This window comes from Euphorbia lathyris, chromosome 1 (genome assembly GCF_963576675.1).
Source record: "Euphorbia lathyris chromosome 1, ddEupLath1.1, whole genome shotgun sequence".
In the NCBI taxonomy this organism is placed as follows: Eukaryota; Viridiplantae; Streptophyta; class Magnoliopsida; order Malpighiales; family Euphorbiaceae; genus Euphorbia; species Euphorbia lathyris.
Window position 1 is genome coordinate 37,420,005 of NC_088910.1, and position 15,948 is coordinate 37,435,952.

Genomic DNA, 15,948 nt, shown 5'->3' on the forward strand with positions numbered 1-15,948 from the left:
TAAATTAATAAAATTATTATTTTTAATATATTCTAAAATTTAAAGTTTATATATTAGAAGTCTAAAATATATTGTATAAGATTTAGAATTTATAAATTGGAGTTTTGAATTTTTAAATTAGGATGTAAAATAATATTTTATTTATTCGTTATATATAGAAAATAGTAATATAGAGAATTAAATTTGATAATATGATTTAGTTATAATTTTGTAATCAATTATAATATTCACGTGGAAAAGCTCCTACTTGTCATATTTTCATTGCTATCAACTATTTAAAAAAAACATATGTACGTTCTCTCAAAAGAAAAAATGTATGTAATTTTAATACTATTGAACTTGGAGCAATAGGTACCTTCCAAATATTTATAGAGTGAGAAAGAGAGACCCACGTGATTAATAATTTATATCTTGTTTTTTTTAGGATATTAATAATTTATATCTAAATTTGACAAATAATATAAAATTTAAAAGGTTTTTTTTCTTACGAGAAAGTTTAGGAGTAATTGGGATAACTCCAGCCCAAAACGAAATCATCTTTGGAGAATTGCAAATTTATATGTAATATACGAAATTATAATTTTATCCATAATGTTAATTAATAAAATTGATTTTACTTCTACTTAATAAAGAATTTCAACAGACTGATCTAATAGTTATCGATTGCCATAGGGTGTTTGTTTCAGCTTTTCGAAGGAGCGTTTAACGTTTCACTCTAAACCGCAGGAAATATAGCGTTTGGTTAGGTTTTTATAACCGCAGCGTTTAGCATTTTTTCTGGAAACTGCAGCGTTCTGGAGCGTTTCACAAAAAGCTCATATTTTATCCTTCTTATTTCCATAAAATATGTTTATTCTTTAACATTATTTATATTTCTACAACATAATTACCGGAAGAATAAAGTTTTGTTGTGTTCAATAATTTTTTTTATTTTTTATATAGATTATTTTTATTAATTTGTGCAACATATTTTTTATTTTATAATATGATAAGTTGCAAAAATACCCCAACATTTATAGATAGGAGCAATTTTACCCTTAACGTCTAAAATGTGCAATGATACCCCTGATATTGGCAGTCAAAAGCAATTTTACCCCTAACATTGACAAGTTGGGTCAATTTGAGAAATAATTTATCAAACTGTCTTTTTGGTCATGAATATTATCATCTACGCTTCACATGTGCACCATTTTATCATTGTTAGTAAGAGATCACAAACATATGATTAGACGTGAATTTTTTTTTAAGAAAATAAAAATTATATATTGTCTTTTGTACGAGTTGGATAAAAAAATTTCAAATATTTTGTCGAATTCATAAATATTAATTTTCAATTTTATTATTAAATCGCAAAAATATATATGAAATCTCTGCTTTAGAACTACTGATTATGTGCAATTGGTGTATAATAAGAAATAAAATATCTTGATTCAAAAAAAAAAATATCTATGTTTTATAATAATATCTGAAATCGACCTAACTTGTCAATGTTAAAGGTAAAATTGCTTGTAGCTGCCAGCATAATGGGTAAAATTGTATCATTTTAGACGTTAAGAGTTAAAATTATTCCTAGTTGTAAACGTTATGGACATTTTTTCACATTTTCCCTTTTATAATTTCATTGTTGATTAATTTAAAACATGTCCATTTTAGACATTTTAAATCCGAACAGCAACAATTTAATATAGTTTTACCAAACACTAGTAATTAAACAGCTAATAACAAACAGCTAACAACAACAGCTAACAGAAACCGCAACAGCTAACTAACAGCTGAACCAAACAGATCTTCTAAATAAATTCATGCAGTTTCATGATTTTGAAAGGTTGTGTATAAACTGTTTTAATAACATAGTTAATATTTTAAACAGTTTTTTTAATGATTCACTTGTATTTGACATACTTAATATTGATATTTCAACAAGTTATTTGTAATTGTATTGGGTCTGTTTGGCTACTTGTTGTTCCTATTTACTGGTTGCCTTTGAAAAATGCTGCTTTTCAAAAAAGAAAAAAAAAACAGAGATTTTCTGCTTTTGTAAAAAGCTAATTTTCAACTGTAAAAGGCAAACATAAGGTGTTTACCAAACACTTAAAACTCTGATTTTTAAAGTGAAAAAGTAAATATGAGGTGAAAAGTAGATAAACAAACACTCTCTTAATAATAAAATAAATATTTTAGATATAATTAATATTTGAAAAGTCTAATGTGATAACTAGATAACGAATTAAAGAAGTTTATTTAAATATTTTATTAACTAAAGGTAAAATTGATTTTGTATAAAAATAGTTAAAATCGTGCCCGAACATGCAAAAATTTAAAACAAAAACAGTAAAAGAATACAAGTTTATCAATCTAATTCCTTGAGTACAACTTGAATCACAGAACAAAGAAGTTTTCATGTAACCGATATATATTTCTGCATAAGGTTTCTTCTAAATACAAATTTGAAATGCAAATTTTAGCATCAAATCCACTTCCTTCTATGCAATAGTACTAGATGTAGATACATTTTAATCCAAATTTTATTCATTAAGTATATAGCTTTAAAATACATCTATATATATTGAAAATTATATTTCACTAAAAAAAATTCAAACAGTTAAATATATTAAGAATACATCTTGTTAATATAAATATTTTGAAAACTGAACTAAACCGGTCGATTCTTAATTTTTTTAACATTCTTAAAACCAATTCGCCTTGGACCACAAACCTGACCAGTTCTCAATTGAATTGGTCAAACCAGCCAAATTGTCTGAGTTTTATAACATTGCAACTAATAACATAAAATAAACAGTAAAATAAACAAAACTCAACCAATTTCTCTCCATTTCCAATATATATATGTGTAAACAATGCCCTCCTCACATCCAATTCATTTTGGTGCATGACGCTAATATAAACGAGGCCCCAACATTGAACCATGTAAACAAGGCATAACTAACCCCAAAAGGTACCTTGAAGCGTTTGAACTAAAAGCTCAAGTTGATAGTTAAGGCACAATCATAAATCTTATATTAATCTCTGACACACACCCATACGCAAATACCCAGAGATTGACAGGACTCGAACCCTCGATCATTTGGTCAAAGAGGCTCAATCCTAACCCTTCAAGGTACCTTTTGGGGTTAGTTAGGCCTTATTTACATGGTATCAAAGCCTCTTTGACCAAACGGTGGAGGATTCGAGTTGCATGTGAGGATTCAAGTCCTAACAATCTCTGGACATTTGTGTGTAGGGATATGTCGGGTGTTAACTATCAACTTAACCTTTAAAACGATTTCATGAGAATATGAACAATTGACTTTTCACTTAGATTTATTTAAAGTAGTTTGTTGACTCGTACAATGATTTATTACCTTAAACTTGCTTAAAATTATATACATTCAACTTGTCTAAATAGTCTCTTGCTTAAAATTATAGTCTTATGCCAATTGAATTGTTAAAATTATATACATTCATCTTGTCTAAATCCAAAACGTTAAAGACTCTGGCTAATTGTTTTTTTTAGAAGTGCAAAAACATAGTATTTAAAGCCAATACAGTTGAGAGTCCAATTAAAGTTGTAGATTGTATAATTTAATTTTTGGATCATCTTATTTTTTAGGAACATATATATGCACCGTTTCGTAATTGAAGGACAAATGCAATTCATGCCAGCATTCAGTTTGTTGTCTTCATTATCGACGTGTATGTCTGATTATCAACTTGCTAATCATCTTCACATTTGAGCTGCTAATTTCGTCTAATTTTAATTAATCTTGTGTCATGATTTTCTATTTTTATTTTCAAAATCTCAAAAACGAAACCAATCTTTCTTCCTCCTCTGTGCCCTGTGATACAGAAGAGGAATTTGGGGTTTGTATTTTGCCTTTTGGCTTGGTGGAGATGAAATAACTAGGGATTAAAAGTAAATTTGAGTATTGATTTCATCATTGTCTCAATACCAAAATTGAAAACAGAAATCAATCGCAAAACACAACATAGATTTCATATAAACCCTAAAATTGAGAATCACAGGGAAAACAAACAGGAAAGGATTACATAAGAGAAAGGAGAGAGAGATGGAAGAACTAGCCTAGCCAGCGTAGATATGAACACCAATGGCGATAAGGAAGATAGTGAGGAGGCCAAAGTAAATAATGGCATGAACAACAATAGAAGCACCACTTGTCTGCATATTCCCGAATTCGACTACTCTGCCTCTCCCTGGTATCTGAAACAGCAATCCAGGCGTTAGAACCACAAATAGCACCACTGCAACTATCACTGGACCCCAATCTGCCATTTCCCACTAAATCGAAGCAACAAGTGCAGGATTTTGTTCTGGTGAAAAGCTAATTAACTTTTTGAAACTTGAAAAGGGAGGAACATAGATTACTTTTTGAAACTTGAAATGGATCTGAGAGCAAGTGCGTTGATGCTTCTCGTGAGGAGTAAAGGGGAATCTCAAAACGGCTCTTTCAACGGCTGTGATCTGCTCATTCTTGGGCTTGGGCTTGGGCTTTGTTTTCTTATCCCAACAACTGGATCAAGACTTCAACTTATTAGGACTGGATTATACATTTGGATTTGGGTCTTTCTACAATAACTATATAGATCTATTGATTTATAGATAAAATAAAACCGTTTTTATTTGTGTTAAACTCAAAAAAAATATATATAAAAAAATTATAAATAACAAATGCATTTCAGGTGGAAAAAGAGATCCGATAAAATATATCAATTCTAACCAAAATGAAATTACAAAAAAAAAAAAAGACTTTGAAATGTAGGAAAAAATAAATAAAGTATCCACAGGTAATGTCAATCTCAAATCTTTACTCTTTTATTTTTTAATTACTCTTAATCGTCTCATTACCCTAACGGGTATACTTTTTACATCTCATACCCGTCCCATTTAATTCGATGGTACCTTTACTCGTTAAGAATAACAACAACAAACAACAACAACAAAGCCTTAGTCCCGAAATGATTCGGGGTCGGCTAACATGAACCATCATATAAAACCGTGAAATCAAGTCATGTCAGCAACACAAATTCGCTCCCTCCACTCCGTCCTATCCACTACCATATTTTCCTCAATTCCCAGTAAACTCATATCACTCTCGATCACCCTCCTCCAAGTTTGCTTAGGTCTTCCCCTACCCCTCACCACTACATCCCTTTGCCACTCTTCGGTTCTCCTAACCGACGCATCAAGCGTTCTACGTCTCACATGGCCAAACCACCTTAGTCGGTTTTCTCTCATTTTATTCTCAATAGATGTGACCCTTACTTTTGTCCTAATTATTTCGTTACTCACCCGATCCTTTCTCGTATGACCACACATCCATCTCAACATACGCATCTCCGCCACCGACATCTTATGGATGTGGCAGTGTTTCACTGCCCAACACTCCGTACAATATAATAATGCTGGTCTAATTGCCGTTCGGTAAAATTTCCCCTTCAATCTATTAGGCATGCCAGGGTCACAAAGGAAACCCGTAGCACTCTTCCACTTCGACCAACCAGCTTTAATCCTATGAGCAACATCTCCATCTACTTCTCCATCCGTTTGGATAATAGATCCTAAATACCGGAAGCAATCCGAGGCCTGAACAATTCTCCCATCTAGGGTGATTGTCCCTGCCTCCCTACTCCTATGGCCGCTAAACTTACACTCCAAATATTCCGTCTTACTTCGGCTCAACTTAAAGCCTCTAGATTCTAAAGTTTGTCTCCATAGTTCCAACTTCCTCTCCACTCCTTCTTTCGTCTCATCAACCAACACAATATCATCTGCAAACAGCATGCACCATGGTATACCATCTTGAAGTGAACTCGTTAGTTCATCCATAACGATGGTAAAAAGAAATGGGCTTAGTGCGGAACCTTGATGCACTCCAATCGTAATAGGAAACTCTTCAGTCTTCCCAACACTAGTACGTACACTCGTGCATGCTCCCTCATACATGTCCTTTATGATGTCAATATATTTCCGCGAAATGCCTTTCCTTATCAAGGCCCACCAAAGTACTTCCCTTGGTACCTTATCATATGCTTTCTCCAAGTCAATGAAAACCATATGCAAGTCTTTCTTCTTATTTCGATAGTGCTCCATTAATTGTCTCATTAGATGGATGGCTTTCATAGTTGATCTTCCCGGCATAAAGCCAAACTGGTTTTCCGAGATCTTCACCGTCCTCCTTAGCCTTTGTTCGATCACTCGCTCCCAAAGTTTCATAGTGTGACTCATTAATTTGATTCCCCGATAGTTGGCACAATCTTGGACATCGCCTTTGTTCTTATACAAAGGGATTAAGATACTTTTCCTCCATTCTGATGGCATCTTATTGTTTCTCCAAATTTTGTTGAAGAATGTCGTCAACCATTCGATTCCTCTTTCTCCCAAACATCTCCAAATCTCAATAGGGATGCCATCAGGTCATACTGCTTTCTTCAACTTCATCTTACTTAATGCCATTTTGACTTCACCTTTTTTAATTCTCCGCAGGCATTCATGATTTATCATATCGTGATGGATACTTATATCTCCCACAGCTTGTCTGCGATCTCCATTAAATGAGTCATCAAAATAGGACCTCCATCGTTCCTTGATATCCTTATCTCCAACTAGGACTTGCTGGTCCACATCCTTCACACATTTAACTTTTCTGAGATCTCGCGTCTTCATTACTCATTAAGAATCAATAAATAAAATAAATAATATTACAAATTTAACAAAGTATAAATTTAATCAATCTTCCATCTGAAAATTGAACAGATTGAACCTTAATCAATAAGAATAAAGTAACTTAGTGATATCACTCAATGGTACAGTACTCGTTGTAATCCCTAAAAGAAAGAAGACAAGTTTCATTATTCCTCCTCAAAATAGATAGGCAGAAGGAGAAGATGTGCGGTACTAGAAACGAGAATTTTTTAATTTTAGTGAATTATTGATCTTAATTTTCTCCCAAAGAAAATTATGTTACCAATTAAGTCATCCAAAATTTATCTTTAGGCTATGTATATGCAGTTTGAACTTTGAAAGATGGCATTATTCTCTCAATTACTAGGAAAAAAACACACTGACACACGAAAAATCTAATTCAATTGAACCATTTATTAACAAATTGATTATTTAATTAAACATAATTAATATATTATCAATCTTTGAGAATGCATGTTTGTTGTTACACTTACAGACGAATTGCAACTGACTGTGGTACTAAGTACCCATTCCACAACTTATATTAAAATCATGATTAAGAAAAAAATGGAAGCAACCCATAATAATATATATTCCAACAAAAACCATTACCGCAAAACTGCATAACTAAATTACAGAAATCATGTCTACAATTCGATATCCACTACAGTTGTTGGAGTTCCCATAGATTGTATTGAAGTTTTCCTCGGCTCTGGATTGGAGATATATTCCTCCTACCATTACAAAAATATTAAGGAAATGGTACATATTAAAGTAGTAATAAAAACGAAAAACAATTAGCCAGTGTAGATACGAATGCCAACGGCCAAAATGAGGATGGTGAACACGATAAAGAATATGAGTGTATGAACAACTACAGCTTTTACGTTAGTCTTGAAGCTCCCAAATTCAACATGTCTATTGTTTCCCGGTGCCTGAAATATTAGACCCGGAGATAGTAATATGAATAACATTGCTCCTATCAATATCGGTGCCCAATCTGCCATTCCTCTATAATTCCTACATCTATAATTCAAACATTATATATATAATACCAGGATTGGATGATTGAACATAGCTTTTTGAGACATGAGCATTCTTCTCTTGCAAGAAATGCACCATTTTGAACTAACTCATCAAGCAAAGAACCTTCCATTACTTCTTAAACAAAGCCATCTACTTTTCTACTTCATTACACTAACTTTATTCTCCTTCCAATTTGAATCATGTAGGAGTATGGTAATATATTTTCTTTCATTATATATTAAAATTTAGTTAAAAAATACTATTAAAATAAGTGGGTTACTAAACCCAGCCCCGCTTTCACACTTCCAGCCCCGGAAAAAGACGTAACCGCCCTTTAACCAAAAACTCAAAATTTCAATCCCTCCCAAACTCTCTCAAAGTCTCCCAAATACATTTTCATCCGAATCAAAGACAACACGTTTGATGGAACGCAATCCGTTATCACCGGGAGGAGACGGGAGTGATGCAGTGTCTGAATTCGAGGTATTTTTCCGATTGAACTTCCTTGCATTTCTATAATTTGAATTAAAAAAAATCTGGTTCGACACTCGAGCGTGTGAGCATCACGCCTCACCATGTGGTGGGGCGTATGAGTATCACGCCCCACCACATGGTGAGGCGTGATAGCCACACGCCCCACCATGAGGTGGGACGTGATGTTCATATGCCCCACCATGTGGTGGGGCGTGATACTCATACACCCCACCACATGGTGAGGCGTGATGCTCACACGTTCGAGCATATTTGTGGCTGTTTTTCGGGTTTAGACACCGAAACGCTGTACAAATGTCACATTTTGGAATGTAATGTTCGTTATTTATCATTTACAGGAGGTTTCGTGGGAAGAATTTGACGGAAACGGCATATATTACAGCTCGCAGTTTTTTCCCAAACAAACGTTTCAAACATATCATGAAGCTGTTAACTGGGCAAAACAGACGGCAATTGGGATCGGGTTCGAGTTAACCACAGCGTCGCACAAGACGGGGCGCAAGTCAAAGTGGATATTGGTTAAATGTGCTCGTGGTGTTAAGAATTATAAAAGGAAAAAGGATATAGATACAGATGTTATACTACGGAAGAATATAAAAACAAAGTACTGTGGTTGCAAATTCCAGATAAAGGTTATGGAAATCGCTGAATTGGACGGTTGGGTGGTGAATGGGATTCCTGGAGATAGAGGACAACACTGTCATCAGTTGGCTGTATATCGTCAGGGCTACAGACAGATGAGCGGACTAAGCCCGGCTTCCAAAAAACTTGTTCGTGAAATGAGTTCAGCTCAAGCTAAACCTTGTGCTATTTTTGCTGCAATCAAAGAAAAACATCCGGAGGATTGCCCGACACAAAGACATATCTATAATTACAGAGAGAAAATCAGGACTGAGAGCTTTGAGGGTCGGAATGTAATCGGTCAGTTTTATCGGCTTGCTATAGATAACGACTACACACATTGGACGCAAGCGGTGCCGGGCAGCAATGTCATAACTCACTTATTTATGGCACATCCAACATCGATCACACTATTCCGATCTTATTACTTGTTTGTTGGTGAGGATTCAACATATAAAACAAACAAGTATAAGATGTCATTCTTTGAAATCATTGGAATGACGCCTTCAAACAAAAACTTATTGATCGCCTATGCAATCATGAAGGATGAAACTGAGGGTAGTTATATGTGGGTGTTACAAAAATTGAAGCTTTTGCTCCAACCTGATGTGCATCCGACAGCCATTGCTACAGACCGAGAGTTAGGACTGATGCGGCCGGTTCGTGAGGTATTTCCTCATAGTCATCATTTATTGTGCACATGGCATATTAATAAAGATGTGGAGGATAGAGTAGGCAAGTTCAGTGGAATGAAGAGGTTTGGTGAAATTTTTAAGAATTCCAAATGGAAACGTATAATTGAAGCACCGACAGTAGCCAAATATGAGGCGGCAGTGGTAGCCATGAAGAATACTACTCGGATAGATTACGTGGAGACCACATGGCTAGTGCATAAAGAGAAGTTTTGTCGAGCATGGACGAACAAGGTGTTGCACTTAGGAAACACCACAACCTGTCGAGTGGAGAGTTCACATGCACCGTTGAAACAGTGGTTGAATTCATCTACTGGTGCACTCGATATAGTGTGGGCGAAGGTGCACAAGGACATTGAGGCTCAGATCGAGGCGATCAAGTAAGAAATTTATTTTGTTATTTGCTTTAATCTTTTAAAATTTAATACATTAGTTTTGTAATCCTTCACTGTATATAATCAGATACTCACTCGAGGACTCGAGAAGAAGATCTGCGGTGAATCACTATGGAGCACCTTTCGCGTATCTCGACTTACACGTTTCACATTACTGCTTGGCTGTACTAAATGATGAGCTCAAGCGTACGCACGGATTGAGTATGGATGTGGTAAGTGAATGCGGATGCGTGTTGCCCATGACTCATGGCATTCCGTGTGCATGTGAGCTTAAAACATATATTGACACAGATGAATCGGTCCGTGTTGACCGCATCCATCCTTTTTGGAGATCTCTTGCGTTTGAAGGGTTGAGTGACATACCAGTTACTGCTCCAGTATATGCTGAAGGGTCTGAGGATCACCGATTTTTTCATCTCTTGTGGAAAAGGTTGAAAAATTAGATCCTTCAATGGTGCGTAGCATATCGATGATGATTCATGATCAGATAAACCCGGAACAAAGTGGCTTCAAAGAACCAGAGGTCAAAGACACTATTAGGGGTAGACCATGCGGTCGAGCACGGTCCTCAGGTTCGAGGAGTAGTCGTAGTCGAGGCCGTTCCTCATCCTCATCTGTGCATAACAGCCAGATGCCGGGTATATTTTATTTTATTTATATATATGTTTAAGTTAAAGTAAATATATTTTTATTGATAAATTTCATATATTAATATTTTCAGTCGGATTTGATGCGGATATCGCCGGTTACCACCATTTACATCGGGTTCAAGGTCTCATCGTACCATTTATTACTGGATTCCATGATGTTGTAGCAGATGGTAACTGTGGATTTCGTGTTTTAGCCGATGCCATCATTTATAACCAAGAGGAGTGGAAGCTGATGAGAGTGCTCATAGAGAATGCGATGCGGGCAAACCGTGATCTGTATGCGCCAGTGTACGGGAACGGATTTGATGCTGCCCTCACACGTATTAAATGGGCAGGAGCGGGTTGTGGTGAGTCTCACTGGATGGTGAGTCCGGATGACTTATTTGCTGCTGCATCTGTATTGAACGCAGTAATTTTCCTCTTTACTACACAACAGTTAGGATGTTGCACTATACTGCCGATGCGTTCGGACGATGGAAGACCACCAGAGCGAGAGATTGTGATTTATCATTTGGGGAGTTATCATCACTACATACGTCTTTATTTACATCCTACGTTTCCAGTGCCTCCCATTGCCACCCAATGGCGTTTATTTTGTCATCCAAGTGTTCGTCACTTGGAGAATCTATACGGTGAAAGGAGAGAGGCTTTGACTAGATTATATTAGTTTTATATGTTGTGCTTAATAATATTTATTAATTAACTTATATTATTTTTACTGATTTTAGGACTAAATTGTATGGTATTTTTAGGTTTTAAGTATAATTCTGTAGTTACGGTTTTAACGGCCTATTTACGGGTTTAACGGCCTATTTACGGGTTTAACGAACTATTTACGGGGTTAAAAAGCTTTTTTTTTTCCAATCCGACACGCGGGCGTGTGGCTATCACGCCTCATCGCGTGGTCGGACGTGATAGACACATGCCTCACCGCGTGGTCGGACGTGACAGCCAACTGCCCGACCTTGCGGTGAGGCGTGTGGCTATCACGTCCGACCACACGGTGAGGCGTGATATCCACACGCCCGCGTGTCGGATTGGCAAAAAAAATAGAAATTCCCCTCCCCAAAACCCATGAAAGGGCACTTTCGTCCTTTCACGGGGCTAGGGGTGGGAATTTGGGGCTGGGTTTAACAACACCCTAAAATAATGGTACCCGATAAGTGAGGACAATTAATCATTTCCAATTGTACGAAAAGAATTAAAAAATTTCTTATACAGTTAAACCTCGATAAATGAAGATTCGATAAAGTAATAACCTCAATTATATAATAAATTCTTCCGGTCCCGACTTGGGCCAATGGACTAAAGTAATAACCTCGCTAAATGCATTAAGTAATATAAAATATTTAAATCCTTAAGGGTCCAATGAAAATATAAAGTAATAATTATTAAATTACATACTATATATATATATATATATATATATATATATATATATATATAGACCAAAATCTTTCAATCAATCAACTAGAAGTAATTTCTTCTGAAAAAATGCATCTATAGTTGATTGTTTTTTCTTTCCACCTAAACCAAAATGAACACCATTCTTAACTTTTCGTAGTGCAAACACAACTTCTGGTATATTTTGCTCTTGTTGTAACAAGTAGTTGTTTAAAGTGACCATTGTTTGAAAGGCATTTTTTGACGATACATTTGCGACAACGCAACTATCATGTGGCTCTGGATCATTTCCATCATCATTGTTCATTATTGACTGGATAATTTCTTCGTCTGTAAGCGATTCTATAACTGCATCATTCTCGTTAGGATAGTTCAAAAGATGTTCGACATCCATCACATTTCTATAGCATAAATTAGAAATGACATCACTTAATCCTTGGATATCTTCATCTAATTGACCAACTTCTGGTTCAGGAACATTAGCATCCTCTGAACGAATCTTGCAATGCCTAAAACAATTTATCGATAAATGAATAATTTATTAATTTATCGATAAATGAATAATTTATTCATTTATCGATAAATAAATAATCTCGCTTAATGAATATTTTTTTCCGGTCCCAACGATATGCATTTATAGAGGTTTTACTGAGCATGTCCAACACCCTCTATATTGAGTGATGGAGATGCAACCAACCCTCCAAGCTATCTTTCTAAATTCTAGGAAAGTTCTTTTCTATAATTGGAGAACGTTTACGTAGTCCCCATTTATTTATGGGAAACTATTCTTTTAATAAAAAAATTTAACTAAATTTAATATAGGTTTAATGCTTCTCCAGCCCCCTTAATTTGTCCAAATTGGTCATTTTACCCATCCAACTTATCGAATGTTCTATTTATCCACTTAACTCCATAAAAATGATATTTCTCACCCCCTTAACTTATTCAAATTTGTTATTTTACTCATTCTCAACTCATCGAATATCCTATTTACACTCTTAACTCCATAAAAGTGATATTTCTCACCACTTATGATTCTATTGACCCTCTTAACTCCATAAAAATTGTAATTCTGATCTGTTTATAGTAGTAAAAAAAGTTGAAAAGTGAAAGAACAAATAAAAAAATACAATAACAAGAACATTAATATAAACAAGTTAAATACATTATATGTAGGGATAATGTACCAAAATAGACCTATTATTTTTGGGGAAGTATCAATTTAGGTTCCACTTACAAAATAACATAAATATAGGTTGAACGTTTAAAAAAAGTTATCAATTTAGGGTTCGATAACGGATTGTAAAGGGTGAAAAATACCACTTTTATAGAGTTAAGGGGGAAAATAGAACATTCTATGAGTTGGGGGGATAAATGGACAAGTTGAGGGGGTGATAAATACCACTTTTATGAAGTTATTAGGGTAAATAGGACATTCGATGAATTAAGGGGGTAAAATGACCAATTTGGACAAGTTAAGAGGGCTGGGGAAGCATTAGGCCTATAATATATAATAAAAGAAAGAAAACATGTCAATATTTTAGGGTAAATAATTATAAGGTCTCTGTGTTTTTACCTAACACGCTAGTAAGTCCATCATATTATTATAAGGTCCTTAAGTTTTATCTTAATCAATTCTTTAGTCCTTCCATTTATTTTTATAAATAAATGTCCAAAATTACCCCTAGTTATATACATAAAAAAAAATTATCTTTTAGTTTCAAATTTAATCTAATTAATTTTAATGAAGTTTTTGAAGTACATATACACAAAAATTAATATAATTGAAAAAATGTATTATTAATTTTCTTAAATTGTAATTATTTTTTAATATAATATCTTTAATTAACATTAAATATTATTATAAATATTTTATAATTTTTTAAAAATCATATTTTTTTTTCTTCATTCGTAAAATTTATTAGAATTGTAAAAAAATTTTACAATGATAGTCTTACTCCTATTTTAATAATTTTTGAAATATTTTTCATTCATTTTTTAGTCAATAAATTTTACGTTATTAAATTAAAGTTTTATAATTATATAAAAATTATTAAATCATTTACTTTATATTAGAGTTTATATTGGAGAGATTGTGATTATGTAGGAAAAAAGAGAAAAAAATATAAAATAGAAAAAATAGATATTTTATTATTAAAACATAAAATAAAGGGTAATTTTGGTATTTTAAAATTTATTTAGTATAATTTGACCATTGACCCAAGCATAAGGACTAAAGAATTAACAAAAACAAAAACTGGAGGACTATATAATTATTTCTAAAAATACAGGGACTAAGTAGTGTATTAGGTAAAAATATAGGGACCTTATAATTATTTATCCAATATTTTAATATGACTAAATGTGGTAGTTGAAATGAAATAAAGTAAAGAATATTTTGTTAGGAAAGAAATTAAATAAGTGAGTTAGAAGAAAAATAAGGATTGAGGATAAGGATTCCTAAATTAGTCCTTGAAAATCCTTTTAGAACAATGTTAGTGGGTATTATTTTGGTTATTACTTTCCTAGGTGGAATACAATCAACCACTAGAGTGGTTATAATATATTTTTGTTTATTACATAATGCAGTAACAAACAATCCTTACATATTCTGGTCTTTAGATACCTAAATAACTCGAACCTCGGTAAAGTGTGAGGCTTCTAATTTAATACATTGACTCACCGTATCTATATAGCTTAAGACATTGTTGTTGTGCAAAAGCATCAATTACAATCTTACTATCTAAAGCAAAGGGCATTGGAAAACACAATTTTTCACAGAGAAAAGTCTGATCATAATAACCAAAAGTTGAACTTAAAAGCAATTTTAAATGATGTAGATTAAATCGGAGCTTGTTAGTTTTAATCGTAAACTAACAAAGATATTTCTTCTCTAGCCAAACTAGAAGGAGTTAATCCAGGTTTTACGATCTAAATCCATAGGAAATTAAAGGTCCTCCATTGTTGAAGGTTAGAAACCTTAACAAGCTTCAATGAAGAAGATAAAGTTTATATTTGATAAAAGTTGCATATCCTTACAATAATATGAGCTTATATAGCTCAACAAAATAAAAGGCAAAAGACTAAAAAGCCTAAATACGGTTATTAATAAATAAGAGTGCTAAGGGGTAGGATGAGAAGGGAATGCCAAAATGGCATTTAGGCAAATAAAAGGAGAGTACAAATAATAGGGTTAAAATGGCACAATAGTAATTAAGGGATGTAATGTAAGTAATTATGGCAGCATTGGTCTCCTTATCCTCTAACATTGAGTGTCTTTTGTTCTTAATCTGGAAAGCTGATTCGTCATCGTTAAAGGTTGATATATACAACACATCACAACTTAAAAATTACGTTACTTAGTTTATCAACTTAAAAATAATATATACAACACATCACAACTTAAAATAATTCAACCATAAAGTAAAAAAAAAATTCTCCAAATAATATATGTCTCACATTAAATAACCAATATAAAAAATAATATTATTAAATTAGTTCCACTAAATTGGCGGAACTAAAAAATCAACCAAAATTGATTGAAATGTGTCTCCATACCATTTGTGTGCGGAAAAATTACAATGGTTTGAGAACCTAGCTATCACCATTTGGCATTTCCATTGGAAATGTCCTTAGGCTCCTAGGACAAATTAAATTCTTGTTACTTCCAAAGTTAGTTAGGCCTGATTATAAAAAAAAAATTAATTAAAATAGAACTTTTGGTTTAGAATTTTGGGTTTTGGATTTTGTTAAACTTGGTTTTTTCATTGGCTAATAGAAAAAAGATAAGTCATTAATACTTTCATGTGATTTAAAGTGCATTAAATAGTTAAAAGTTACACAATGAGTGTTAGTAGCAGTGGTTAAAAATGGTTGTTTGAATCCCTCGGTCGAGTGTTCGATTCGTGGAGCCGCAGACTTAGGAGATATTTGGTCCTAAGCATAATCGAGTCGGAATTGCGAGAGCA

The 15,948-nt window shown here is 33.6% G+C and overlaps 1 protein-coding gene across 1 annotated transcript; it reads right to left on the reverse strand.

Moving 5' to 3' along the window:
- Positions 1-3,968: 3,968 nt before the first annotated feature.
- LOC136230938 (uncharacterized) lies at positions 3,969-4,444 on the reverse strand. The gene has a single exon (XM_066020185.1). It carries the CDS (start codon positions 4,289-4,291, stop codon positions 4,082-4,084), a length of 210 nt encoding a protein of 69 aa, XP_065876257.1. The 5' UTR covers positions 4,292-4,444; the 3' UTR covers positions 3,969-4,081.
- Positions 4,445-15,948: the final 11,504 nt, after the last annotated feature.